General features: G+C 49.1%; 2 protein-coding genes and 1 long non-coding RNA gene across 3 annotated transcripts; 2 read left to right on the top strand and 1 right to left on the bottom strand.

Moving 5' to 3' along the window:
• Positions 1-57: 57 nt before the first annotated feature.
• ccdc146 (coiled-coil domain containing 146) lies at positions 58-21,946 on the bottom strand. Its single transcript, XM_062482982.1, has 18 exons — positions 21,670-21,946; positions 13,399-13,481; positions 12,895-13,104; positions 11,517-11,574; positions 10,120-10,296; positions 9,741-9,814; positions 9,259-9,486; positions 7,811-7,997; positions 7,048-7,140; positions 6,200-6,367; positions 5,362-5,450; positions 5,017-5,181; positions 4,712-4,936; positions 4,325-4,553; positions 2,067-2,195; positions 1,792-1,929; positions 1,219-1,467; positions 58-698 (listed from the first exon to the last, which is right to left on the bottom strand). The coding sequence occupies exons 1-18, from the start codon at positions 21,832-21,834 to the stop codon at positions 498-500; spliced, it is 2,868 nt and encodes a 955-aa protein (XP_062338966.1). The 5' UTR covers positions 21,835-21,946; the 3' UTR covers positions 58-497.
• Positions 15,792-21,535, top strand: fgl2a (fibrinogen-like 2a). The gene is made up of 3 exons (XM_062483012.1): positions 15,792-16,686; positions 19,812-20,031; positions 20,389-21,535. Exons 1-3 carry the CDS (start codon positions 16,014-16,016, stop codon positions 20,873-20,875), a joined length of 1,380 nt encoding a protein of 459 aa, XP_062338996.1. The 5' UTR covers positions 15,792-16,013; the 3' UTR covers positions 20,876-21,535.
• On the top strand, positions 21,770-24,297 carry LOC134037630 (uncharacterized). Its single transcript, XR_009932552.1, has 3 exons — positions 21,770-21,909; positions 23,118-23,173; positions 23,879-24,297. It is a non-coding gene; the product is annotated as an uncharacterized LOC134037630 (long non-coding RNA).
• Positions 24,298-27,675: the final 3,378 nt, after the last annotated feature.

The raw sequence follows: 27,675 nt of genomic DNA, 5'->3' as shown, positions 1-27,675 counted from the left end.
ATCACACACACAATCCAGCTCACAGTCAAATACACAATGCAACTTACACTATCTAGTGTTTTTGAGTGCAAGTTGAAGTGTGTGTTTGTACCTCAGCTCACAATAACAAACATATGCACTGTGTCTGGGCCGAGACTTTGGTAGGAGGAAGGAAGGAGGTGCTACGTGGGGAGAATAGAGCTGTATTTAATGATCTGTGCTGAGAATCACATGTCGTGAGGCACGTGGTCCTGCAGTGGTTCTCTCAGAGCTCTGACCCATGCACTCTTCAAAATATCCTGTCTCAAAGGTGTGATTGAGTTCATGTAAGAGTGTGTGTGTGTGTGTGAGTCTGTAAAGGTGTGTGTGTAATCGTGCAAGTCTATAATGTGTGTGTGTGTGTGTGAGTCTGTAAAGGTGTGTGTGTAATCGTGCAAGTCTATAATGTGTGTTTGTGTGTGAGTCTGTAAAGGTGTGTGTGTGTGTGTGTGTGTGTGTGTGTGTGGGGGGGGGGGGGTCTAGATCTCGATGGGTTTCAGCCGGGGCTTGCGGACGTGTCTGATGTTGGCTCCGGGCTCGGAGGGCTTGAAGGGCGCCAGGCCTCCGTAGGGGCGGGGCAGCGGGAGCTCGTCCCCCTGGGGGATGTAGGCGTTGGGACGGGCCTCGGCCGTGGTGTACACCCCGCTGGGGAGCTGCGTCCTCTGCTCCTCCTCCAGCAGCTAGGGACACAGATAGCTGAGCGGTTAGGGAATCGGGCTATTAATCAGAAGGTTGCCGGTTTGATTCCCGGCCGTGCAAAATGACGTTGTGTCCTTGGGCAAGGCAATTCACCCTACTTGCCTCGGGGGGAATGTCCCTGTACTTACTGTAAGTCGCTCTGGATAAGAGCGTCTGCTAAATGACTAAATGTAAATGACACAGGGAGGGCACAGGGGTCAGAGAGGGGCTGTGAAGGTGCTTAGGATGGATGTTACGCTTCACTGGGTTTAGGTCGGCTGAGGGGCAGTTCTCTGGGTGTATGTGTAGCCCTCTGTGGCATTGCTTGTTAAAAGGGCTATACAAATACATTTCCATTCGATTGTTACCCTAGAAACAACAATTATTTGTTTGAAAAGGAAACTTGATGGTTTCAGGCAGTACAGAAGCAGCTACGCCTGCAGGTTCGAGTCCTAACGAGAGAGAGGGTTTGTAGACCAATGCAGTAAAGTATTCGAGGACTGCACAGAGAGTTGTGCATACCCTCTCTCTCTCCTGCGAGGCGTCGTGGCGTTGCTGCTGGTGGCGGAGCATCCTCTGCCACTGGTCCTCCATCTCCGGGGAGGGGGGCAGGCCTTGGGCCAGGCGGCGCCGGCAGGAGTCCAGCCGCAGCTCGCCCTCCCTCACCTCCTGCTGCAGGGACATGGCGGAGGCCTGGCGCATGGACAGCTCCGACACCACCGCCATCATCTGCCTCGTCACCTCCTTCACACGGCCCTGCAGCTCGTTCACCTGGGAGGCACGCACACACACGCACAAAGACACACACGCACACACACAGACGCACACACACAGACGCACGCACACACACACACAGACACACACACAAAGACGCACGCACACACACACACAGACACACACACACAGACACACACACAAAGACGCACGCACGCACACACACACACAGACACACACACACAGACGCACACACACACACACACGCACACACAGACACACACACGTAGGTAATGCTGACCCTGCGCTCCTCACAAAGGGCTTCCACGCTCCACTACCTGTGTGTGTGGGTGTGTGTGTGTGTGAGAGAGAAACCCCTACCTTCTTAGCCAGGTCCAGGGTATCCTGTTTGCCGTTCTCAGCCTTGGCTCTGATTCGCCGGGAGAGTCTGGTCACCTGATCATAGACCAGCTCCTTCTCCAGAAGCAGCTCTTCCTGCTCCGCTAGGCGCACCTCCAACTGGACACACACACCATTAACCCACACACACACTATTAACACACACACACCATTAACACACACACGTGTGAACACAACACATACACATGTACGCCCACACACACACAACAAACACACACCTGCAGAGCGTTTCTTACCTGTTCTATTTTCTTGATCATTTCCACAGGCGACGGGTCCTTCCCCCCCAGCACCCGGGCCCTGTTCTCCTGCCCAGGGTCTTCTAGAGCCTTCTCCAGCTCCAGCATCTGGTCCTTACACTCTGACAGCTGGTAGGGGGGGGGGGGGGGGGGGGGAGGGTGAGGGGGTTGGAGAGAACAAGAGATCAGATTTGGCGTAAAAGAAAGAACATTAATTTGATCAGCTGGATGTGGAGTTAAGAGAGTTTAGGAGGTGTATTTGAGGGGTGTGTTAAGGGGGGGTGGGAGCCCGTGGGTCTGGGGGCGTGTAGCTGAGAGCAGCCTCTGCTGGCTGGGCCCCTCTAATGAGAGAGAGAGCACATCAGGCTGGGAAGGGGAGAGGTCAGCAGGGACCAGGGAGGTGACTCCTTCCGTTTTCCCTGAGAGCAAAGCAGCTGATCCAGAGGTGTGGTAATGTGGAGCGACAGGTCCGGAGAGGGGGGGGGGGGGGGTCATGGTCATGTGATGGGGTGATGGGCTTCACTGGAGCATTGCTTCCTCTCTGGTTAGTGACCGGGTCCTCTGGTCGTGTGTGTGTGTGTGTGTGTGTGTGGAGAGTATCTATGTAACCCAGTGTGAATCACACACAGGCAGTTTGGACACACAGTATTCGTCAACAACACGCGGTCTGGCTCCAGTTTAGATTCCACAGAATTCTGACAGAGGCAGCGACCACACCCTCCCCAATGCTTCTCTATGGGCTGCTGTGTCCTAGCAACCCACACACTCGCATTCCCAGCTAGCTACACCAGACTTCACACAGAACCCTGTTTACACTGAGGCAGCCCAATTCTTTTGAAAGTCTTTGAAAAGCTCTTTAGTGTATATTGAGTTTCACACAGAGGCCCTATCTGATGTGCTGTTGAGGGTAAACATGCTAACTGCAGTAATGGTCCCCTCAGTCCTGCTTTTAAGGCGTTAACACCAAGGGAACAACCCCTGCATCTAACATGTACTGTACCCTGTAACCTGAGGGAGCTAAATATAAAAACATCTAGACTATAATTTCCCAAAGTAGATCCTTTGTAAACACGAGGGACATAAATACTGTAGCAAGAAACGCCGTCAGGGATATCTCGGACTATCAGGTGCTTTCCTGTCAGAGAATGACAGGGTTCTTTCCTCTGAACTGTCAAAGAGAAGACAGACCACATCTGGCCCAGAATGAAACTCAGCTTCATCTGGTCACAGAGTTCCTCTCCAAGCTCGTGGACTCCTCCTCCAGCCTGGCTTCTAGTGCACACACCCCAGCACAGAGATACTGAGAAACCCTACAGTGAAAGACACCACGATGGATAAGCGAGTGCAATTAAACCCCAAATCTGACTCAACTGGCTAGGGTGTGTGTGTGTGTGTGTGTAGGGGTGTGTGTGTGACCATGCCAGAGACAGATCTTCAATATCAGGAGAGGAGGTATTTTCATCCGAGCCCAACAGACTCTGGACTCATGTCAGAAACACTAACAAACTCTTTATGAAAGAAGGAGGTAACAAGGAAGCTACAAAACTAAAGAACTACTTTGCTTCACGGACAAACCAGCCGTGGGTGTGGAGCCAGCAGCAGGCCTGCATCCCTCTGGTCCCATGAGGCCAGGCAGGCCTGCATCCCTCTGCTCTCTCGCATGCATTCAGGGTGGGTGACACGACTCATTGACCTTATCACTTGCTATTAATCAAGTCCTTCAACAGGACACTGTCTGTCCCAGTGTGAGTCCTGGTCTCCTGGCTAAGAGCGGCCGAGCCAGCTACCACTGCTTGGGGATCGCGCAGTCGGAGCGATGGCGCCATAAACGAGAGAGCCAAATGTTTACCTCTAGCAGCGTTAACATTTGAGGTATTTACACAGGGAAGGGCCGGTGTTTGGATGTGGTGGCGTAGCAGGCCTGGAGGGCCAGAGATACGAGGTGAGACATTCCTCGGTGCCCTGCAGGGCTATACATGGTGCGGACGGGATCTGCTGAGTCAGGGCGAGGCACATATTACTACGCGGAAAACTGCAGTGTGATCTCTCTGTTTTGAGGAGCCAGGCTTGAGAGAGAGGTTTATTATCTGTAGTAAGGTGCTGCCGTCTGGTGCTCTCCCTCCCCAGTTCCTACCTGTATCTACTTCCTACCTGTATCTAGTTCCTACCCTACCTGCATGTAGTTCCTACCTGTATTTACTTCCTACCAGTGTTCAGCTCCTACCTGTGTTCAGTTCCTCCCTGTTTTCAGCTCCTACCTGTCTCTGCAGTGAGGTGCTCTCCTCCGCCAGGGCTCTCTTGCAGGGCAGCATCTTCCTGCTGAGGTGGATCTGCCGTGTCTCCTGGCTGATGGTCATCTGCTGGGAGCGCATGTGCTCCTCCAGGGCCTGCATGGCCACATCCCCATCTCTGATCAGGCTCTCCTGGACGTTCACCTTCTCGTAGAAGATACACATCTCCTCCTCGCGCTCCAGAAGCTGCACGCCCCTGGAGACACACACACGTTAACACACACACACACGTTAACACACACACACGTTAACACACACACACACTAGTGTGAGTCCAGGTGAGGCTCCAGGTGTGCGTGAGGTGTGCCTGGTAGACGGCGGGGGGTCAGCGAGGCGTGCAGAGGTCAGACTGACCGCTCGTTGCGGCCCTGCACGGCGGCGTCGTGGGTCTTGCGCAGCTGCAGCAGGTTCTGCTCGTGGACGCTGATGATGCGCGTGAGCTCCACCAGATCCAGCTTCTGCTCCTGCCTCTTGTGACTCATGTCCTGCAGCGTCCAGGACACCTGGGCCAGGTCGTTCCTCAGGCTGTCTCTGATGGTGCGGCTGTGGATGTGCTTCAGGCGAGACTTCTGCAGCAGCCTGGGGACAAACACACACACACGGACGGATGGATGGACTGATAGATAAGATAGCTAGACGGATGGACAGAAGCCCCTTACTTCTCCTTGATGACGACTGTGGTCCTGAGGATCTCCATCTCGTTCTCCAGGATCTTGAACTTCTCCCTCATCTCGGCCGTCCTCTGCGACGCCATCTGGATCAGGTTCACACACTTGTTCCTGTCGCCCTTGATGATGTCATACAGCTTGGCGAACACGCCCAGTCTGAAGAAAGGGCAAGAGAGAGGGGGAGGGAGGGAGGGAGCGGGAACATATGCAGTGAAAAGCCCAAAACAACAGGCAATAACAAAACAGTTACAGAAATAGACCGGTATTTCCATAATGGAACAAAATAAACATTAGTCATCTGTTGAGGGAAGGCAGTTCCCTAGACATGGAAGGTACCTGGCCTGTATCTCCTGGTTCTGTTTCTTGTGTTCCTGGATCACCAGACTCTTCCCCATCACTTCCTGTTTGATGCGGGTGTACCTTTTCTGCCGACATGAGAGATCCAGATCATCTCGTTTACGTGTGAAGTGTGTGTGAAGTGTGTGTTGGTTACACATGTTTACGTGTGTGTGTGTGTGTGTGTTGGTTACATGTGTGTGTTGGTTACATGTGTGAGTGTGTGTTGGTTACATGTGTGAGTGTGTGTTGGTTACATGTGTGTGTACGTGTGTGTGTGTGTTGGTTACATGTGTGTGTTGGTTACATGTGTGAGTGTGTGTTGGTTACATGTGTGTGTGTGTGTTGGTTACATGTGTGTGTTGGTTACATGTGTGAGTGTGTGTTGGTTACGTGTGTGTGTGTGTGTTGGTTACATGTGTGTGTTGGTTACATGTGTGAGTGTGTGTTGGTTACATGTGTGTGTGTGTGTTGGTTACATGTGTGTGTTGGTTACATGTGTGAGTGTGTGTTGGTTACATGTGTGTGTGTGTGTGTTGGTTACATGTGTGTGTGTGTGTTGGTTACATGTGTGTGTTGGTTACATGTGTGAGTGTGTGTTGGTTACATGTGTGTGTGTGTGTTGGTTACATGTGTGTGTTGGTTACATGTGTGAGTGTGTGTTGGTTACATGTGTGTGTGTGTGTGTTGGTTACATGTGTGTGTTGGTTACATGTGTGAGTGTGTGTTGGTTACATGTGTGTGTGTGTGTTGGTTACATGTGTGTGTTGGTTACATGTGTGAGTGTGTGTTGGTTACATGTGTGTGTGTGTGTTGGTTACATGTGTGTGTGTGTTACCCCGGCTCGGAGCAGCTCCCGGGACTTGTGTTCCCTCTCGTCAGACTTGATCTGAGCCAGGCAGCCCAGCATGTGCAGCTCCTCCCTGCAGCGGAAGGTCTCCCTCACCAGGGCCTGCTCCTGCTCCATGCAGCGCTCCATCAGCTGGGCCTCCACCTCCGCACACGACTGATGGAAACACACACACACAGTACATATAGACACGGAGCGTACACACACACAGTACATATAGACACGGAGCGTACACACACACACACACAGTACATATAGACATGTACCGTACACACACACACACAGTACATATAGACACGGAGCGTACACACACACACACACAGTACATATAGACACGGAGCGTACACACACACACACACACACACAGTACATATAGACATGTACCGTACACACACACACACAGTACATATAGACACGGAGCGTACACACACACACACACAGTACATATAGACATGTACCGTACACACACACACACAGTACATATAGACACGGAGCGTACACACACACACACACAGTACATATAGACATGTACCGTACACACACACACACAGTACATATAGACACGGAGCGTACACACACACACACACAGTACATATAGACATGTACCGTACACACACAGTACATATAGACACGTACTGTACACACACACACACACAGTACATATAGACATGTACCGTACACACACAGTACATATAGACACGTACTGTACACACACCTACTGTACACACACGTACGTACACATATGAATACATGTAATCAACACACACAAACAAGTAAACACATGCAACCACCACACACACAAACACACACTCGTACTCAACACATCCCACACTCACCTGGTGGATCAGCTTTTGTTTGAGAGTCTCCACCTCCTTGTGCAGTTCTAGCCTCCTCTGCAGGTTACTGTCCCCTCGGGGGAGGGCGTCCCTCTGAGACAACAACACCATCTAGGTCACAGCAGCACTACTCCACAAAACACAAGCAAGCAAGCGGGACGAGAGCCTGAGGTGTTGTATGAGTCTTAACTCACTTCCTCATTTGACACATATCGTTTAGGACAAAGATTGCTTAATGAATAAATGGCTACCATGCTTTCCAATGATGCCACACTGGAATTGATAGAACCGGTATTAAGTAGTTCCTCCACACTTTCCTGAACTCAGGAAGACCTAAATGCGTCACCATGTTTGAGCGGTTTCTGTTTTGCTGACAGTTTTCCGGCTGTACTTTCGCTATTCTATTTACCGGATTGTCATCAAAACTTCCACAGTTAATTTTAAAGGATGACTCACAGAGAACAGGGAGGGGAGAGAGACTCAGAGCAACATCACCACAACACATCTGTTAGGAGCAACACATGCATCAGATTGGATAATATAGGTTGTTGGATGAATTAGTGGATGAAGCATTCATGAATCAGACAGACCCAGCTTGTTAGGACGCAGTGACAGATTCAATACATTTCCTGTATTCTGGAAGCGAACACTAGACGTGAAGGACAGGCTGTGATTTGTCGTCAAGGGAACGTCTGGTACGAAGGCCTGAGGCTGAGGATCTGATGTGATGACGGATCTCTTATCTGTGCTTGATTACTCTTACCTCGCACTTGGTCTTGTTGTAGAGCACCTGGGTGTGCGCCAGCGTGTCATTGGCCAGTTTCAGCTGTTGCTCCATCTTCTTCAGGCCCCTGATCTGCCGGTCTCTCTCTCTCAGCTTCCGGGAGAGGCTGTCGTGCACGTTCTTCCTCTCCACGCTGATGTGACTCAGATTCAGTTCCTGTACTCCCCTGTGATTACAGAATATGAGGATTACAACACGGACACACAGATCAAATACAAGAGTTTTAATATACTTTTTTTACTCCCTCTCCTCCATCCCTCTCTCCCTCCATCTCTCCCTCCTCCATCCCTCTCTCCCTCCTCCATCCCTCTCTCCCTCCTCCATCCCTCTCCTCCTCCTCCATCCCTCCCTCCCTCTCCCCCTCCTCCATCCCTCTCCCCCTCCTCCATCCCTCCCTCCCTCCCTCTCCCCCTCCTCCATCCCTCTCCTCCTCCTCCATCCCTCCCTCCCTCTCCCCCTCCTCCATCCCTCTCCTCCTCCTCCATCCCTCCCTCCCTCTCCCCCTCCTCCATCCCTCCCTCCCTCTCCCCCTCCTCCATCCCTCTCCTCCTCCTCCATCCCTCCCTCCCTCCCTCTCCCCCTCCTCCATCCCTCCCTCCCTCTCCCCCTCCTCCATCCCTCTCCTCCTCCTCCATCCCTCCCTCCCTCTCCCCCTCCTCCATCCCTCTCCTCCTCCTCCATCCCTCCCTCCCTCTCCCCCTCCTCCATCCCTCCCTCCCTCTCCCCCTCCTCCATCCCTCTCCTCCTCCTCCATCCCTCCCTCCCTCTCCCCCTCCTCCATCCCTCTCTCCCTCCTTCACTATTCTCTACCCTTGCCTGCATCAGCCCTCAGAGCTAGAGCCTCCCGCCTCCTACCTCTGTCCCATCAGCCCTCAGAGCTAGAGCCTCCCGCCTCCTACCTCTGTCCCATCAGCCCTCAGAGCTAGAGCCTCCTGCCTCCTACCTCTGTCCCATCAGCCCTCAGAGCTAGAGCCTCCTGCCTCCTACCTCTGTCCCATCAGCCCTCAGAGCTAGAGCCTCCTGCCTCCTACCTCTGTCCCATCAGCCCTCAGAGCTAGAGCCTCCCGCCTCCTACCTCTGTCCCATCAGCCCTCAGAGCTAGAGCCTCCCGCCTCCTACCTCTGTCCCATCAGCCCTCAGAGCTAGAGCCTCCTGCCTCCTACCTCTGTCCCATCAGCCCTCAGAGCTAGAGCCTCCCGCCTCCTACCTCTGTCCCATCAGCCCTCAGAGCTAGAGCCTCCTGCCTCCTACCTCTGTCCCATCAGCCCTCAGAGCTAGAGCCTCCTGCCTCCTACCTCTGTCCCATCAGCCCTCAGAGCTAGAGCCTCCCGCCTCCTACCTCTGTCCCATCAGCCCTCAGAGCTAGAGCCTCCTGCCTCCTACCTCTGTCCCATCAGCCCTCAGAGCTAGAGCCTCCTGCCTCCTACCTCTGTCCCATCAGGAGGGCTTCCTTCTCCTTGTTCATGTCCTGCTCCTTCAGCAGCATGTTGTGCTCCCTGTCAGCGGCTTCCAGCAGGGTCCTCCTCCCCTCCAGCTCCCTCATCACCTCCCTGCGCTCCTCCTCCAGGGCCAGGCTCCTGGCCTCCGTACGGCCCCGCAGCGCCGCCAGCTCCTCCGCCTGCTCCTGCAGCGCTGCCTTCCTCCTCTCCACCTCCCTGAGGAGACGCAACAGCAGACAGATGTTCAGACAGACAGGGAGATCTTCAGACAGACAAGGAGATGTTCAGACAGACAGCGATATCTTCAGACAGACAGGGAGATCTTCAGACAGACAGGGAGATCTTCAGACAGACAAGGAGATGTTCAGACAGACAGCGAGATGTTCAGACAGACAGGGAGATCTTCAGACAGACAGATGCTCAGACAGACAGACAGACAGGCAGACAGGAAGGAGTTTAGACAGACTTACGTTTTCTTTCGGTTTATTCTCTCTATCTCCTTACTCAGCTGCCCAGGTACAGAGAGAATCTGTGCCAGCTCAGCCTGCCAGAGAAACACACACACACACACACACACAACACACACACCACACACACATTACTCAATAACTGGCTATGGAAATCCCCACTCAATAACTGGCTATGGAAATACCCACACATTACTCAATGACTGTGGATATTTCTATCGCTATCTATCATTCAGCCAACATTCCCAGAGCTATCTATCCTGTAGCTAACCATCCTATTGCTTGTTATCATTCTCATAGCCATCCTTTTTAAAGACATCCCTTGTTGGGATTAAATCTAGTTCACCCCTAAACCCCCATGCCAGTGACGGCAGAGCCTCACCTGGTTAATGTCTATGACCTCCTTCTTGTCCTCCAGCTCCCTGTGCTCCCTCTGCAGGAGTCTCTGCCTGGCCTGCATGTCCTCCTGCAGGCTCCTGATCTCCTGCCTCCGCTGGGTCACCTCCTTCCTCAGCTCCTCACTGCTCTCCTTCAGAAGCCTGGCTCTCTTCTCCAGCTCCTGGACACAGACACACACACACACACACGCACACACACACATACACACACACACACACACACACACACACTGTACTGTACATGCTAGCCTGAGCACACACCGTACACAAAGACCAATATTCAAAGGAAACAAGATATGATTTGTGTGCTGTTATCTATATGGTTCTTTCACAGTAAATCTTTAAATGGTTTCAGGATCTGTAATTGAGCAACAACCCAGGGTTTCCCGCAGAATTTGTTAGTTAAGGTGGTAGGGTGGGGTTTGCCGTCAGACCGGGGGGGGGGGGGGGGGGGGGGATAGACTAATGCGTTCTGCAGAGAAGGGAGACGGCGTTTTGGAATGGAAGGGAGAAAACAGGACAGAGTAACACGGCGGATATCGTTATTAATATTTTTTACGACGTAGTTAAGGCGGCAGGCGTGTGTTGCTTAGGCGGACGCCTTAATCAAATCAAAATCAAATCAAATGTATTTGTATAGCCCTTTTTACACGCAAGCATGTCACAGAGGGCTTCACTGAAAAGTGCTGCGGGAAACCCTGCAATCCCTCCCATTCTTGAGGCAAAAGCATTTAATTTAACTCTCATGATGGATGAGATATTATTAAGTTGTACTCAATTTCACATACACGCAAACACATTCTACAAGCCTGAAGCATTAAGAGAGACACAAATGCATACTTGTACAAAACATATGCAAGATCTTTTTGGGGGATATGCATACAATAATCTATGCTGTTTTCTTGCAGTAAATCTTGTTTATCATCTCTGATGAAGTGAGAGCCCCCTCTTAAGAGTCTGCTCTCGTCCGTTCCATAACACCCTCGTCATTATCACTTGTATTAATTACAAACAAAATAAATCATCCATGCAAAAGATTCGTTAGAGGAGAGTAATATCATGGGGAACGCTCAGTTAACGAGTCTGTCTTGTAAATCCTGAATTTGAGACAAGGCGCTCTCAGCTGTGCTCCACGTTCCCCGTCAAGACACGCTACGCTGTGTCAGAACGGCACCAGAGGACAGGGCTGTCACACGCCCTGGGAGGCCTGTGTGACGCCCTGGGACCTGCTCTGGTGACGGCTGGGACCTGCTCTGGTGACGGCTGGGACCTGCTCTGGTGACGGCTGGGACCTGCTCTGGTGACGGCTGGGACCTGCTCTGGTGACGGCTGGGACCTGCTCTGGTGACGGCCAGGGAGAGGGGATCTGGTGTGAACTTACTACAGGCTTGGGCTGAGCCTCGTACTCCTTCTCCAGGCAGGCCTTCTCTTCCACGCAGCTGAAAAAAGAGACCAAAAAAAAAGTGTGTGTCATTAAAACACGTCACGGCATATTTAATTCTCCGAATTAAGAGGAACAGAATGGTTTTCGTTTGGGGAAGTTCGATCTCCTCTCTCATTCTCAGAATTTTGGAAGAGTGACCGTTTTTAACGTCTTGTTAAGAGCGTGTAGCATCTCTCAAACGAGGAAGTCCAGTCCGACAGGTAGTGGAGTGTGTATCACACAGTAAGATGGGGTCCTAGCACCGGATATCAAATCCATACTGTATTCAAAGAAGACTGATTAAAAAACACCTCACAGAATAGACACAGGCGCCCTACCCTGTCGGCCTGCATCCTGACACAATCCAGAAAAAGACCTCAAAAGATATTGGAGCGACAGTTGGCCCGCCAAAATCTGCATTCCAGAGTCGATGTCTGGCTGCTGATCAAGGGCATGAGACAATGCTTTAAGGACAAGCATCTGTCAGTCATCTGCATGCCAGCTCACTGTGGAGGGGAAGAGGAGGAGGACTGGAGGAGAGGAAGGGTGAGCATGCCAAACTCACTGTCACAATCATTACCATTCACTGACTAATATATGATGAGAGAAGAGACTGTCGGGTGCCTTGCGACGCCCTGGGAGAATGGAGAGTGCGTGGTTCTCATTCCGTATTTCACTCCGGCATAAGGAGGACAAACTATTAGCGAGGACTGCATTGGCCCTCGTAGCCTGACGTATCCATGCGTGTCTATGGAGAGAGAAAAGGTTCCTAGTCTCCGTGATGTAGCTCTCTCTCCTCTGTGGTCTCAAGCTCGTTACCGTGAATGATGAAGCCCTGCTCCTTTCATCTTCCTTCCCCCGGCTTGTTTTATTAGTTGCTTAGCAATGTTACAGTGTCCTCTCGTTGGCCCTGGATCTGTGTGTCTGTGTGTCTGTGTGTGTCTGTGTGTGTGTGTGTGTCTGTGTGTGTGTGTGTGTCTGTGTGTGTGTGTCTGTGTGTCTGTGTGTGTCTGTGTGTGTCTGTGTGTCTGTGTGTCTGTGTGTCTGTGTGTCTGTGTGTCTGTGTGTGTCTGTGTGTGTGAGTGTTTTCTGTGGAGTGCAATGTTCTTTTCCATGCAGTGTTCAGAGGGTGTGCTTGGCCTTTGGAAAACAAGGACAGGAGTGTTGAGAGCGATGTGGAGGAGTGGAGAGGAGAGCGCAGGGGGGGGGGGGGGAGAGAACCAATATGAAATGAAATGAGAGGAGAGATGACAAGAGGAGAGGAGAGGAGCAGCACACCTAACTGGAGTTGCCCACACCAGGCACACTTAACCCCCTGGTTCCCCTCCCTCCTCACCACTCCAGCTGGTAGTTCATCTGGTAATCCCTCTCCTCGGCCATCAGCAGGTCGTTGTGGAACTTGAGGAGCTGCTGCCTCATGCGGCCGACCTCCGACTCCTCCACTTCGGGGAAGGTCTCCGCCCTCTCCAGGTCCTGCCCCTGGAGCTCCAGCTGGGCTCGAAAACACCGAGCCTGCTGCAGGAGCTGGATCTCTGACTCCTGGGAGCTGGACACACACACACACAGACCCAACACACACACACACACCCCACACACACACAGACCCAACACACACACACACACCCCACACACACACAGACCCAACACACACACACACACCCCACACACACACAGTCACAGGTGGACACACACACACGCAAACACACACACAGTCACACACACACACACACACACACAGTCACACACACACACACAGTCACAGGTGGACACACACACACGACACAGAGTCACAGGTAACCCCACACACACACACACACGTGATCTGTGAGAGACAGCTCACCTCCTGAGAGTGTCATGGAGCAGGCTGTAACTGGCCTTCAGCCGGGCCAGCATGTTCCCACTGATTTTCCCCAGAGAGAAAAGCTGAGGAGACAACAGGGAGACAAATCATCCATCATCCACCCACTCATCCCCAGCCCCTTTCACCCAATCATCCCTCTATCCACCCACTCATCCCCAGCCCCTTTCACCCAATCATCCCTCTATCCACCCACTCACTCACCCACCAACCCTAATTCACCAATTCATTGTACCACCAACTCATCCACCAACCCAATTCACCCATCCATCCATCCATCTTCATCCCATGTGCCCCCCCCCTCCCCCATCTGGCCTGTCCCAGTGTTGTTGTCCAGTGTTGCTGTCCGTGTAAAGCCTGACCTCCACGCTCGTATCTAGCTCTTATCGCCTTAACCACTCCCACCCCACACATCTGCGTCACCTGCACTTTGAAAGCAACGAGCACAACAACCAAACGCATCTGCTCCTGTGTGATTCAGCCAGCCTGCTCCAGATAGGAGGCCCAGTGTTCGCTGCTTATCTCCACAGCTTCAGATCGTCTGTGATGAAAGAGGCATCAAAGTGATGCAGAGCTCGGGCTGTACCGGGCCAGGGCAGAGAGAACATCAGACAGATGGGTCTGACTGGCGCACGGTACGAGCAGGCAGGGAAAGGGCAGAGGTCACGGAAGAAAATCATTCATCGAAACGTGCTGTTTATTTGACTCATCCACATGCACTGGGAACCTCCCAGGAGCTGTGAAACTAAATACACTAACTAGGCCAGGATGCAGAGCTACAGTACAGTCATGGTCGCCCTATATTTCAGTCTGCACCCGCAGTCTTGAGGACTCTGAAAGACACTACTTCAGTCTGACAACAACCCTTATGGCTAACCATCGACTCTGTCGAACCCTAAAGATAGAAGCTGACATGTTAGAGCTATCATCACTTCCACATATCCGCTTCTCGTGCTCCGAGTGTACAAGCCAGATAGAGAGGAAGCAGTCCATCAACACAGTGGATCTTCAGAAGCCTATCGGCCATGTGCACACTCTAAGAGGCCTGGTCATCTGTCTCCGAGCAGGGGCTCTTCACTATCTGTGTGCTCCTTCTCTTCCTCTGCCCAGGCACCCGCTGGATTTACTGTCAACATGTGAGGTTTTAACAGCCTTGTGTGTGGAGAATCATCTTTGAAGAGAGGAAGGCACACACATAGAAAGAGAGAGGGAGAGAGAGAGAGAGGGGGGGGGGGGAGAGAGAGACACTGCGGTGCTCATGTGTAAGGTAATGAGACACAAAGGCATTCCTGTCATGGAGAAAAGCTTTGTGCAGCATGTGCCAGTGTGATTCTAGGCTGTATGGCTGGCTGTGGCACTATACGTCCTCTGCATGGTTTTCATAAGAAGCTGGCATCCCTGGTAGACTGGACCCTACACTGTTTCTCTCTTTCTTTCTCTCTCAGTATACTTACAGTATCTGCTAGTATTTCCTCTGTAGGAAAAGTAGGCTTTTAAACCTGTGAAAACACACCCCTTTCACTAAAGTACTGACTAATATGGCTCCAGTGTAGCTCAATGCCTCCCCTACCAGGTTTCCCGTTTAAACATGCACCAGGATATGACCTGCCCTGTTGATGTTTCACCACTACCTACACAGTCATTCCACAATATAACCTGGAGCAGCCTGTAGGCTACCACTAAACACACAAACTAGGTTTCAAAGAGGTTGGTTGCTAACGTTGCCAAACCATTTATGACTGTGGGATTGTTGAAACAAATGACCCTTTTGTATGGTGATGTGATTGACAATTGACTAATGGAAAGCATCGCCGCTTCAGAATTCCCACTGCACCACATGCTAAGTTCCTCATAAGGGAGTAAACAACAGTTGACAGGATAGTGATGCTCTGGAACTGCTACAGACCAAGGAGTGACATCATCAAAAGTCACAGTTACAATAAATTCAAAATTGAAACTCGACAATGACAAGAGTTAAGAGAGAGAAAAGACTCCAGTGTTTTGGATGGAAATGAGGCTGGTGCTTGGGAATGAGTAAAACCACACCCACAAACACAATAATGTTTTCAGTAAAAAATAAAATAAGTGGAATATGTAACTGTAAGACAAAATAAAAATACGGCAAAATAAGGTGGAGAAGAAACGTAGTGGAGAGTAATTCCTGTGAGCTGAGTCATTTCTCTGTTCAGGGAAATGGTCTGACTTACCCGAGACCTTGCCTACCTACTCTCTCCCTCAATATTCTTTTTTCACAGTGCTGCTGCTGCTATTGGGTTTGAGAAATTATGCAATTCAGCCCCTCCCAGCCCTCCCTTGTTCCTCTCTCTCCGTCTCCCTCCCTCCCTCTCTCTGTCCTGATATTAATGACACAGATATCTGAGGCAGCAGCAGTTCTGACTCCCCTCTCCTGCAGGCAGCACTTGCACTGTCTTTCTCTTCACATCTGACTCTCTCTCACACACTCGGTCACACACACACACGCACACACTCATTATCTCTCACATACAGACCGGCTTGTGCATCTTTCACCCACTAGGACATCTCACATACAGACAGACAGACAGACAGACAGACAGACAAACACACACTCCAGCGCCATGCAGAAGGTCCTCTTTTGTGTTTGCGCCTCTGTCCTGCTGGCTACAGCCCCCCTGAGGAGCCTGGAGCTGACTGAGGGGAAACAGACGCAGCATAGATGGGACAGTGAGGGAGCTGGGGCTGGGACTGGGGCTGGATCCTGCTCCCTGAAGCTGAGGCCAGCAGGCCAGTGCGGGGAGGACGACGACTGCCCCTACCAGGTCACCCTGCCGCCCCTCACCATCCAGCTGCCCAAGCAGTTCAGACTGCTGGAGAAGACCATGAAGGAGCTGCAGAGCCTGAAGGAGACCGTCCACAAGCTGAAGAGCGCCTGCCTGGAGGGCCGGCAGCAGGCTGACCAGAGCCTCCAGAGGGACAGTGGGGAGGCAGGGGGCCCAGGGCTGGGGCAGTCAGCCGGGGCCAGTAAGGAGGAGCGTGGGGACGGACCCGGGGACAGCGGTCCAGGGAAAACGCTTCACGAGATGCAGACCAAGATGCACCGCATGTCGGCCAGCCTGCGTAACGCCCGGGGTCAGATCACCTCCCTTCAGGGGCGCGTGGAGGAGCTGAGCCTCATCAACATGCAGAACGTGGAGGCCATGGTGGACAGCCGTGTGGAGAACATCACAGGACTGGTGAAGAAGCTCAGCACCACGTGCACCAACCAGTGTGCCGTCACCAACACCCCACAGTGTAAGTAGTTCCAAACCTACCATTATGAAGTGTTCATATTAACGTGTAGCCTGTATTATGTGCCATTCAATTGCCTTTTGCACGCTTCGCTCCACCCACAATCACTTAACTAGGCTGCTGTTAATGTCCAGACACATATCGTTGTGGGAGTCTGTAGTATTGACCCTCCGTTTTGACCATCCAGGAAGTGTAATCTCGTCTGTTTGATATCCACTGTCACTGTGCTCAGCACGCTCAGAGTTCTCCAGCCTCACTATGCTGGAGAGCTCACCACTGAAGCGTTCATCACTGATCTAAGAGCCCCAAGTCGACTGATGGCTGCTGTTTACTCTGCAGAGGTTTTAGTGCTCTCCCTGATACCTGTGTTGCGTGTGTTCAGAGAATACGGTCTGAATGTGCCCCTCCCTGGCTCAATATACACCTCTCACAGTCACACAGTTTTAATGGGTACTGAGTGCTGTACTTGAGAAAAGGAGCGAACATTGATTTTGAGTCATCATGATTCAGGATGGTGTTACTTCATCAATGGCTTTGACCTCAGTGACTCAATTCACTGCACGGACTTGAACTTCTGTAATCACTAATGTTACTGGCTTTCCAATGGATAATTAAAGTTACATTCCATGTTAATTTTGGTCCTGTGAGAAAGTGACAGAGGGGCAATCGAATTGTCACAGTTTATAGCAAAACTGCACCTACAATATGGTCAATGCTCACTGTAGCAGAGATGGAGAACTGTAGAGTTTGCATATTTTTCCAAGGGCTTATTGGAAATAAATTTGTCAGTCTGCTTAAATTTTGCAAGACACTCAAACTCTTGGGGACACTATAGTAAATCAGAGGACGTCGAATTGGAAATCCATGACTATGATTATGGAAAGATAAGTAAAACCCTTAGCTCTGGACTTCAAACAAAAAAAAATGTTTTCCAAGTAGAGGTGCACTTGTTGGAGAGGTTGGTTGACTACTCACCGCCAAGGATCATGTGACAGTGAAAACCAATCGACCAATCCCCAACTCCCGAGACAGTGATCTGTTCCTGAAAACAGCTGTGACGGTCTTAGTTTGAGCTGGATCTGACCAGACAGCACTCTGATGTCTCTCAGGGTTGAGTTCTGAGCACGCTCAGTCCAGCGTGAACAAGAGGCCAGAAACGACACCCCTCGTTACCTCTGCCAACAACACTTAACAACAACACATGCCGTCAGTACTCTGCCTGGCTGATATTAGTCATGGTGAGAGAGCACTCGTCTCTTGGTTTGTCTTGTCTAGGCAGGTTCATATCCATGCCAATTACAAGAGATAAGCCGTGGAAAAACAGATTAATTGTCATAAACAGTTATTATATAAGGATTCCATGTGTGAACTTCTCTGAGGGAGGGAAATGGATACTTCCATTTTTCTCTGTGGGAAAATTGATTTGCAGCACAACGCCAAGGTTCATGTCTGTGTATGTCAACGAAGCTCAGACAGGGATGAAGAAAGAGAAGTGTTCACGTTGAAAGTACAGTGTGTTTGTATGATGTGTTTGTGTGCCAGAGTATTCTGTGTTGACACAACCATCTCCAGGTCAGGTTTCTATCTAGATAAGGGAAAACAGCTCAATAACAACCCGATACCAACAGCGGTACATCTGCAGGTTGTTAAAGCTTGGATGGATCATTAACGCGGGACCAATCTGCAGATTAAATAAACTCGATTTTCTATTGCACCAAAGGTATTTCACAGCAAAAAAAAACGATGCTACTCCCCCTCACTAAAAACAGTCCACTGCAGCTTCACTCATATACATTGTTAGGCTGCTGGTGGTGAACAGCTGGCACAACCCTGATTAGCCTGTCGAGTGCTCTTACATTACATTTACATTTAGTCATTTAGCAGACGCTCTTATCCAGAGCGACTTACAGTAAGTACAGGGACATTCCCCCCGAAGCAAGTAAGGTGAAGTGCCTTGCCCAAGGACACAACCTCATTTTGCACAGCCGGGAATCGAACTGGCAACCTTCACATTATTAGCCCAATTCCCTAACCGCTCAGCCACCTGACTCCCTCCCTAAACACAAAACACTCTTAAACACAAACAACTTAATCAAGAGTAGGGTGCTGGGCTGTACTTTATTAATCTCTTGCGTAATTCCTTGATTACACACAGTTTCCCCTCTTCTGTCCATCATAATAATCTGTTTCCCTGTCAGTCAGTCAGTCAGGAAAAACTATCTAGGACAGCCAGAGTTGAAGTTACAGGCTCCTCTGTCTTTCAGGAGGGGGGGGGGTGATTCCGACAGACAGGCGGAGAGACAGGCAGCCAGGCAGAGAGACAGACTGGCAGGCAGAGAGACAGGCAGCCAGGCAGAGAGACAGGCAGCCAGGCAGAGAGACAGACTGGCAGGCAGAGAGACAGGCAGCCAGGCAGAGAGACAGACTGGCCGGCAGAGGGAGAGGCAGCCAGGCAGAGAGACAGACTGGCAGGCAGAGAGACAGGCAGCCAGGCAGAGAGACAGACTGGCCGGCAGAGGGAGAGGCAGCCAGGCAGAGAGACAGGCAGCCAGGCAGAGAGACAGACTGGCTGGGTTTGTTTTGTGGGAACTGGGAAGCGTAAGCCAACTCATTCTGGAGCAAACAAACCGTCTGACAGCTGCTGTCCGAAGCTGTGTCCTCTGCCCTGCTCTGGGAGTCCACTGTGAGGGACGCCACCTTACCACAACACAGAGGGGGGGCCAGCTCAGTGTGAGCCAACTGGCCTCGAAGGGAGACTCTGATATAGAGAGACTGTGTCACTTTCTAAATCCCGGGAGGGGCTCCGTGCTGCGGACCTGGTGTCAGGAGGATTTAGGCCGTGACACACTCAAAGAGGGGTGCGCCTCGGTAATCCACTTAGACACTTTCCCACGTTTGGGCAGGGCTGGCCCTTTATGTCCAGCCCCCTGACAAGGAGCTGGACTCCAGCGCTGGGCAGAGTCAGCAGGACTGCATGCTACGGGCAGCGTTGACTCTTATCCTCTTATGACCGATGCCTCTCTCTTCTTCATCTCTCCTTCCCCCTGTCTCCCTCTACTACTTCTTCCTGGGCTCCCCCTCTCCAATCCCTCCCTCTCCCATTCCCTCCTCTCACCACTCCCCTCCAGTCATCCTGGCTCCCAGGGACTGCTCCGACTACGACGTGCTGGAGGAGAAGAAGAACGGGGTGTACCGCGTGACACCGGACCCCAAGAACGGCACGTTTGAGGTGTACTGCGACATGGAGACGTTTGGAGGGGGCTGGACCATGGTGCAGCAGCGCCTCAATGGCTCCATCAGCTTCAACCGCACCTGGGCCGAGTACAAGAAAGGCTTCGGAGACCTCCGGTGGGTGTGGGCCACAGGACAGGGAGATAGGTCACCTACGCTGCACCACACTCCCCTGCATAACATGAATATGATAGCATAAAATGCATAATAATAGCTGTACGTCAGGGTGAGAGACATTGATTCCATACGGTTCTATTCCGTCTAGTCAACGATGTTCAGTTCTATTCTGCTTCTGGGTAGAGAACAGGATGATAAAACGGGATTAGGCCTAGAGATATAGCTAGCGCAAAACGCAAATCATTGTAACATATGTGATGGTTGTTGTGTATATTTTGTGTGGATCTGTTTGGTGGAAAGCACAGCAGAGGAACATGCACAACAGATCCAATGTAGTTACTCTGCTCTGCTCTCCAGGGGTGAATTCTGGTTGGGTAACGACCGCATGCACCTGCTGACCAAGGATAAGGACATGGTCATACGCATCGAGCTGGAGGACTTTGAGGGTGTCCGGGAGTACGCCAAGTACGACAAGTTCTACGTCGCCAACGAGTTCCTTCGCTACCGGCTCTCCATGAGCGGCTACAGCGGCACAGCCGGCAACGCCATCAACTTCAACAAGGACTTCGAACACGACCAAAAGTTCTTCACCACGCCAGACCGGGACAACGACAGGTACCCATCTGGAAACTGCGGGGCCTATTACAGCTCGGGCTGGTGGTTCGACGCCTGCATGTCCGCCAACCTCAACGGCAAGTACTACCACAAGAGGTACAAAGGAGTAAGGAACGGGATCTACTGGGGAACGTGGCACAACATGAGCACAGAGTTCTACCCCACCAACTACAGGCAGGCCTTCAAGACCGTCAAGATGATGATACGCCCCAAGAACTACGCTCCCTAGGAGCTAGCGTGGCTGGCTGCTTCCTCTGGGGAGGGCTAGGGGAAAAGTTTAGGGTTGCTGGGTAAATTGAGTATAATTGGACAATTCCCATGACATGAGTCTTTTTTTTCATATTTACATTTTACACCCTCTACCACTCTGGTTCTTACTGTATGCATTATCGTTTCTTAAACAGGACTGTACAGTACACACATGCACATACCAGTCAAACTGGTCAGAGCTCGAATAATGTATTGATATAATACTGCCATCTACTGTTAGACTAATGCCATCAGCCTCAATTACTAAACTAAAACCCCATGTAGGCTGTATAGAGTAGATACGAAGGATGAGTCAAGAAGTACATGTACAGTATTTATTTTTTGGATTACAATAGCTTTTTATTATACTAATATATATTCCATTTATTCAGGTTGTGCATAGTTAAGTGGTGTTTTCTCCAATTTAACTGTTGAGTCATAAGATCGTCATTCAAATGCAAGGTACCCCTCCAGAACAATTTATTTGTGTAAGACTAAAAAAGATTTGCCTATCTTCCAAATGTCAAAAAGTATGTGTGTACATTTAGTGTTTTGTGTATATATTAGTTTTTCTATCATCGTTATGTCTTGTTCAAAAACATTTACTTTTATATGAAACATTAAAGTTACACTAGCTTTGCTTAAAGTTGTCCTTGGTTATTTATATTCTTATCTGATACAGCCTACAAAACGAGAAAATACAGCTCAGGCCTTACGAACATGCCAACACGAAGTAACCTTTCTTATTGGAGGAGAGTCCGGATAGCTACGTACCTCGTCTAGACACTGGTAGGCAGGGCTGGCTGATATGTTTGTGCTAGGTCCCTCCTCTTGCAGTGCCGCGTCAGGTGCCTGGGCGGAGAGGGGGATTTCCTCTGAAGATAGACCCTCTCCCTCTTCTCCTCCGCTGGGAGAGCTTTTCCTCTCAGCCTGGTTCATGTTCTACCTGTGAGACAAACACACGCGCACAGTCACGCACGCACATGCACACACCTTTGCGAATCATGGATGATGGTGAGTATGAAAGTACTGTAACTCAGAGGAGCATAAGTTTTTGTTGCGAAAACTAGCTAGTCACAGTTAAAAACGTCACGACGTCACAAGCCTGCGCGCGATTACCTACAGTAAATATGTACTTGGAGTAAGTACATGTCTGATATAATCGGATCTCTCTATGGCTCTTGGTTATTCCCAGAGCCATATAAATATAATATAACAATTTTATATGGCTCTGATTTTCCCTACTCACTGTGCGGATAGCTGGTCACATGACTCCCGAGTTTTCAGACAGTGAAGTTGTTACTGACACGTAATGATCGCTAGATGGCGCTTCTTGCATGGATAAATGTCAAGATCGAAGAATGAAATTGCCTTCGTCAATCTGTCAAACATTTTGGTGTTGTAGTCGGTGATTATTTAATTAGAACGTTTGTTGTCTAACCCATCAATCATTCAAGTCTATAAATAAGTAGCCAAACATTAATCAACATTTTATAGTCGGCTGAATGATTGCGTTGTTGTCCCCAGTCAAAAGTATAAACACATAGGGACATCATAAACATGCTCTAATCTAATTAATTACATCCAGTTATCATGGCAAAACATACAGCTAATGTTCTTCATTTTTTGTCAGGACACGGTCCAAGTAGTCTATTGTAAAAATGAGAGCCATGTGTAATTAGTTTGGAAAATCTGGCCTATACAGTAGGCTAGTGAATCGATAGGCGATCGCATGGAATCAATAGATTTGGTCGCAACAGTTCCTTTCAATGTAGTCTATCACCTATGACAAATATTGTCTTTCTCCAAACGTTTGTATGTTTGGTATTAGGCTAGTTTAAACAATAGGTTTGTGTGTGATAAAAAAAAAATGGGATCCCCATAAATTGTAGCTCTACCCCCCTCTAGTTATTAATGTACGCTTAGCTAGCGCCAAATAACTCCATCAGCACTGTACTGTAAAGTCACTAGCTCTAGTCTAGCTCTACTGTACAGTACTGTAACTGAATGACTCACCTTCGAGCACTCTTCAGAGACCTGAAACTATAAATCCTTTACAGGAAATTATTCGCCATAGTTGTCGATGCCACAACACACGTCTCACAAATCTAATGTAAAACAGACAATACTATATTCAACTTGTTAGATGTTCTCAGCTTCAAAGTTATCTTGCTAGTTTGATAGCTAGCTCTAAATCTCAGCTCTTCTGCTTTGTTAAACAGCTTGGAGCGGTTACCATAACAACGATGTCCCAACAGCTCATGTAGATTTTCTCGAAGTACGTTTAAATTCCGACAGAGGACGCAAATTTCCAATTTTACTGATGATTGGATATGAGTTTTAAGAGAGTATTAATCACCGCGTGAATGCAAGTTGGAATAATATGGATACAAATTCAAGACAAAAGTTTTTTTCTCCTGGTGGGGACTCTCATGATAGTAGATGTGATCCAAAAGTTACAAATTTCACAAACTCATGTCTGTTTTCAATAAATGTGATGAAACATCAGCAATTGGTTACTAACCATGTGGTCGGGATCAGTTCCAAGTCAGCGTATTTTACGTGAGGAATTCATTTAGCTTTGGGGGTTCTCGATATCTTGAATTACATTTCTGTCAGCTTTGACATGGTGGTAACGTTGCCATCCTACCTGAATCCCTAGTCATGTGGGCATTTTTATTATTTGTAGATATGTCTATACTACATACGATAAGATTTAAAACAGCTGTCACAAGACTTTGGTGTAGTATCGGCTATTAAAATATATAAATACAGTCATAGATAAATGGAGGACAAAGCGAGAAAGAAAGTGAATGAGAGAGATAGACTGTGTGTGAGAGAGTGTAGGGGTGTAGGAGTGTAGTCAGTAATAGAGAGAAAGAAGTGGAGTCCGAGTCAGAGGATTAGTTCACAGTAATTTCCCTGAGCTGGACGGCCAGACTACCGCAATGGATGGAAGCTATTACCTCCGTCTGTTCTCCAGAACCAGGATCCCTATGGAGAGGCTAGCATTGACATAGGTGTACACCAAAAAGGCTCATAACCACAGAGCTAGCCAGCCAGGAACCTCCAGAGGCCCCCAGATCCCTCTGGTTTCATCCCAGCGACAGTCATCTGAAGACAGCCACTTCCTTTGGGACCTCCCCTCTCTCTGCTCTGGGCGTGTGGAACAACCAGGATACAGGCCATATCCTATCTCTGCTACACGCATACACACAGACACACATCTGCTAAACATATAGAGAAGCCACATACTTGTATAGACAGATAAGAGCTAACCCTCAAAAGGAAAAGTCATTTTTATTTTTGTCATAGAGGTTATATTGGGTCTTTATCGGAAACCCATGCCACTGTTGGTAATAGCAATGAGTGTTTTGGTGCTAAACAAGTTGCCCTACTACATCTGTAGATCAAATCAAATCAAATGTATTTGTATAGCCCTTTTTACACGCAAGCATGTCACAGAGGGCTTCACATATGCCCATAGAACTGCCCCTCAACCAACCTAAACCCTCAAGTAGACTGTGATTAAATATGATGATATGTGATATATACAGTATATAAACTTGGAGCTTGGTTTATGGCCTGTAAAACAAAACTGCTACACCGAAAAACTGGCATTTCATTATGTTTGTCCATGAAGCATCACGCAACCTGGTTTAATATTAGTCATGTACATTTATCCAGACCATTTTTTTCTGTGCTTTTCACTAACTTTGGTCTAAGCCACACTGGAACAATTTTACACAGTGTTTTGCTGAGATACTCTGTGATTATGTTTTTAACCAAAATTATAGCTTTGGAAGTGCCAACTCAGCTACCACAGACTGAGCTAGGAACAAAACAATGATGTAAACATCTGAACAGACAACAGTGGACCAGGGAAATGTCCTCAAACCCACATCAACATGCCCAGAGAAAAGCAGGCACCTACTCCCTGACCACATTTTACAAATACTTTAAAGATTAATGACATTATGCTGTAGGGATTTACTGACGAGAGATTTCAGTGTGAGAAAATCTATTTGGGCATGCTTGAGTTCCACTTTTATAAAGCCACCAGTGTGAGTGAGTTGGATACAGTTACTATGACAACAGCGAGAGAACCTTTTTGTAAACCGAGTGTTCTCAGTGGCTTGCCAGTTTGTAAGACTGCACAGTGGCATGGAATGCTTGCAAAAGGCACCCACATGCGTAAAGGCATTTCCATCCTGCTGAAAGCAGGTATTGTATTAAAAATGATCCTCTCTTCTCTCTTTCTCCTCTTCTTCGGCTTCTACCCAGAGACCAGAACTAAAAGTCAACACAAGGTCAGTTACAAGGCCCCCTTTCCCCATACCTTCTCTCGGCCCAACCCCCCAAAGAGCAATATTTTGCCGATGAATCACTGCGCACAGGCCAACAATCAAACCATGCAATCTCAGCAAAAACACACACACAGAAACCCCTATATGTGACTTTTTAAAGCCCAGTTCTGCAAGATCTTAAACACCATTCTCAGTAGAGTAAGTTATTAATGTCCTTGAGGCTGACTGTTAACACAGCTGCCATCTGAGCATGGTGTAGCTGGGCTCAGGCTGGACCAGGGCACGGGCCAGGCGCCTTGACTACGGCCGAGGCTAGCACTAGCCTTAGGACCAGGACTAGCATTAGGACCAGGACTAGCATTACATTTACATTTAGTCATTTAGCAGACGCAGAGTGACTTACAGTAAGTACAGGGACATTCCCCCCGAGGCAAGTAGGGAGAAGTGGACACAAGGACACAACGTCATTTGGCACGGCCGGGAATCGAACTCGCAACCTTCTGATTATTAGCCTGATTCCCTAACCGCTCAGCCATCTGACCTCCTCCGCATTAGGACCAGGACTAGCATTAGGACCAGGACTAGCCTTAGGACCAGGACTAGCATTAGGACCAGGACTAGCCTTAGGACCAGGACTAGCATTAGGACCAGGACTAGCATTAGGACCAGGACTAGCATTAGGACCAGGACTAGCATTAGGACCAGGACTAGCATTAGGACCAGGACTAGCATTAGGACCAGGACTAGCCTTAGGACCAGGACTAGCCTTAGGACCAGGACTAGCATTAGGACCAGGACTAGCATTAGGACCAGGACTAGCATTAGGACCAGGACTAGCATTAGGACCAGGACTAGCCTTAGGACCAGGACTAGGGTCAGGTCTGGGGCTGCCCTCTGGGGGGCGGTCAGTCCGTACTGTTAGTTTCTCCAGATATGTTTTTCCAGCCATAAACATGATCCAGAGTTGTAGTGGGGAGGTTGTTTTGTCTGCATTAGGATGTGTCAGTATGTGTGGCAGGAGAGCAAAGTCTGAATGTTTGTGCAGATTTTAAGTTGTTGTCATCAGTCAAAGTGTAAGTTCTGCTATTACAGCAACCTCTCTCTGACCATCGTTTCTGCAACCGTGGCATATTTTTTATCCCCAGTGCAGTCAAAGTACGAGCTAGTTATGAGAAGGTGAACCCTTAACTCTGCATGAGCATTCTTTTTTAAATGTTGGTGATACGATTCTGTTGGGATACCTTGTAGAATTATGAGTGGGTATTAAAGATGACAGCATTTTATTTCGGAGAGTTGCAAACTTATGAAACTCAGATTGTTGGAAATGCCTTATAAAAACTGGACATGTTTCAATATTTTTCTGGCAAAGCTGACTACTGTGATATCTTAAGTCCCCTACATCTTTGAAATGCTTCTAAGGATGTCCAGTATTAGGGTTGGAAGATTAATGCATGTTGTGTTCTCCCCTCTCTCTCTCTCTCTCTCTCTCTCTCTCTCTCTCTCTCTCTCTCTCTCTCTCTCTCTCTCTCTCTCTCTCTCTCTCTCTCTCTCTCTCTCTCTCTCTCTTCTGAACTGAACTACTCCATGGAGAGTAACCATGGCGACCTCTGGCACTAAACGTGACCTCTGACCTCGGAGACAGAGAGAAATAGGTTTTGACTTTACTTTCATCGCTCCATCTCCTCCCCAAACACCCCCCTCCCCTCACCCCTGGCTGTGAGCTACAGAGCTCTGAGGGTGAGACCTAGATGAACAGACGTTATTCCTCGTTACCATTTGTAAACAGCTCTCTGGCTGCGTGTGAAGCACTTGTCAAGCAGTCGTCTCATTGTATCGTGTGTATCTGTAGTCCACATGATACGTGACTTGAGAACATGAAGGCTGTTTGTACATGTGTAGAGTGTGTGTTTGTGAGTAGATACCACACAATTAAGTGAGGTTGTTTGATTCGACCAGTCTTTTAAAACACTTAAATAGATGTGAGATTTGGAGACTTCTATTTCTAGTTTACTGAAGACAATGCATTATAGCGCCCTGCTTTACTGCTCAGATCCCCTGTAAAATAAATATAATTTTTTTTGGAAGCTCAAACATTAACATTCACCAGAGCTGTTTGTGAATTTGGTCGCTTAAAATGTCTGTTTGCTCCCTCACTGCAGAGTTTTAATTGAAGCACTTTAGTGCTCAGTCCCTCTGAAGGCAAACCTATAAACCTCCTTTATGGATTCACAGCTGCAAAAGTATAGTTCTGGTGTGTACAGTGAAGGAACAATAACAGTACCTAGCAGTGCTAAATAACAGGACTGGAAACACTGCAACAAACATATATTTAAAAAAATGTCAAGAAGGTATGAAACTGGTGTATATCAGAGACTATCTTTAGAATATGTGTCCACATAGCTAGATATGGACACATTACCTGAAGATGCATACAAATATCATAAAGTCTGGGTAATTGCATTCCTGACTGTGA

This window comes from Osmerus eperlanus, chromosome 17 (assembly GCF_963692335.1).
Source record: "Osmerus eperlanus chromosome 17, fOsmEpe2.1, whole genome shotgun sequence".
Lineage (NCBI taxonomy): Eukaryota > Metazoa > Chordata > Actinopteri > Osmeriformes > Osmeridae > Osmerus > Osmerus eperlanus.
The sequence above is the reverse complement of the archived record's forward strand: the minus strand, read 5'-3'. Positions and strand labels throughout refer to the sequence as shown.

Bases quoted from the DNA above. Each gene is read 5' to 3' on its own strand.
- fgl2a (XM_062483012.1), top strand. From the start codon at position 16,014: ATGCAGAAGGTCCTCTTTTGTGTTTGCGCCTCTGTCCTGCTGGCTACA. The intron at 16,687-19,811 runs GTAAGTAGTTCC...ACTCCCCTCCAG, and splicing joins CGTCACCAACACCCCACAGT to TCATCCTGGCTCCCAGGGAC. The intron at 20,032-20,388 runs GTGGGTGTGGGC...TCTGCTCTCCAG, and splicing joins AAAGGCTTCGGAGACCTCCG to GGGTGAATTCTGGTTGGGTA.
- ccdc146 (XM_062482982.1), bottom strand. From the start codon at position 21,834: ATGAACCAGGCTGAGAGGAAAAGCTCTCCCAGCGGAGGAGAAGAGGGA. The intron at 7,141-7,810 runs GTAAGAGTAATC...TTGTTGTCTCAG, and splicing joins ACAACAAGACCAAGTGCGAG to AGGGACGCCCTCCCCCGAGG. The intron at 2,196-4,324 runs GTAGGAGCTGAA...CCCCCCTACCAG, and splicing joins GCACCTCACTGCAGAGACAG to CTGTCAGAGTGTAAGGACCA.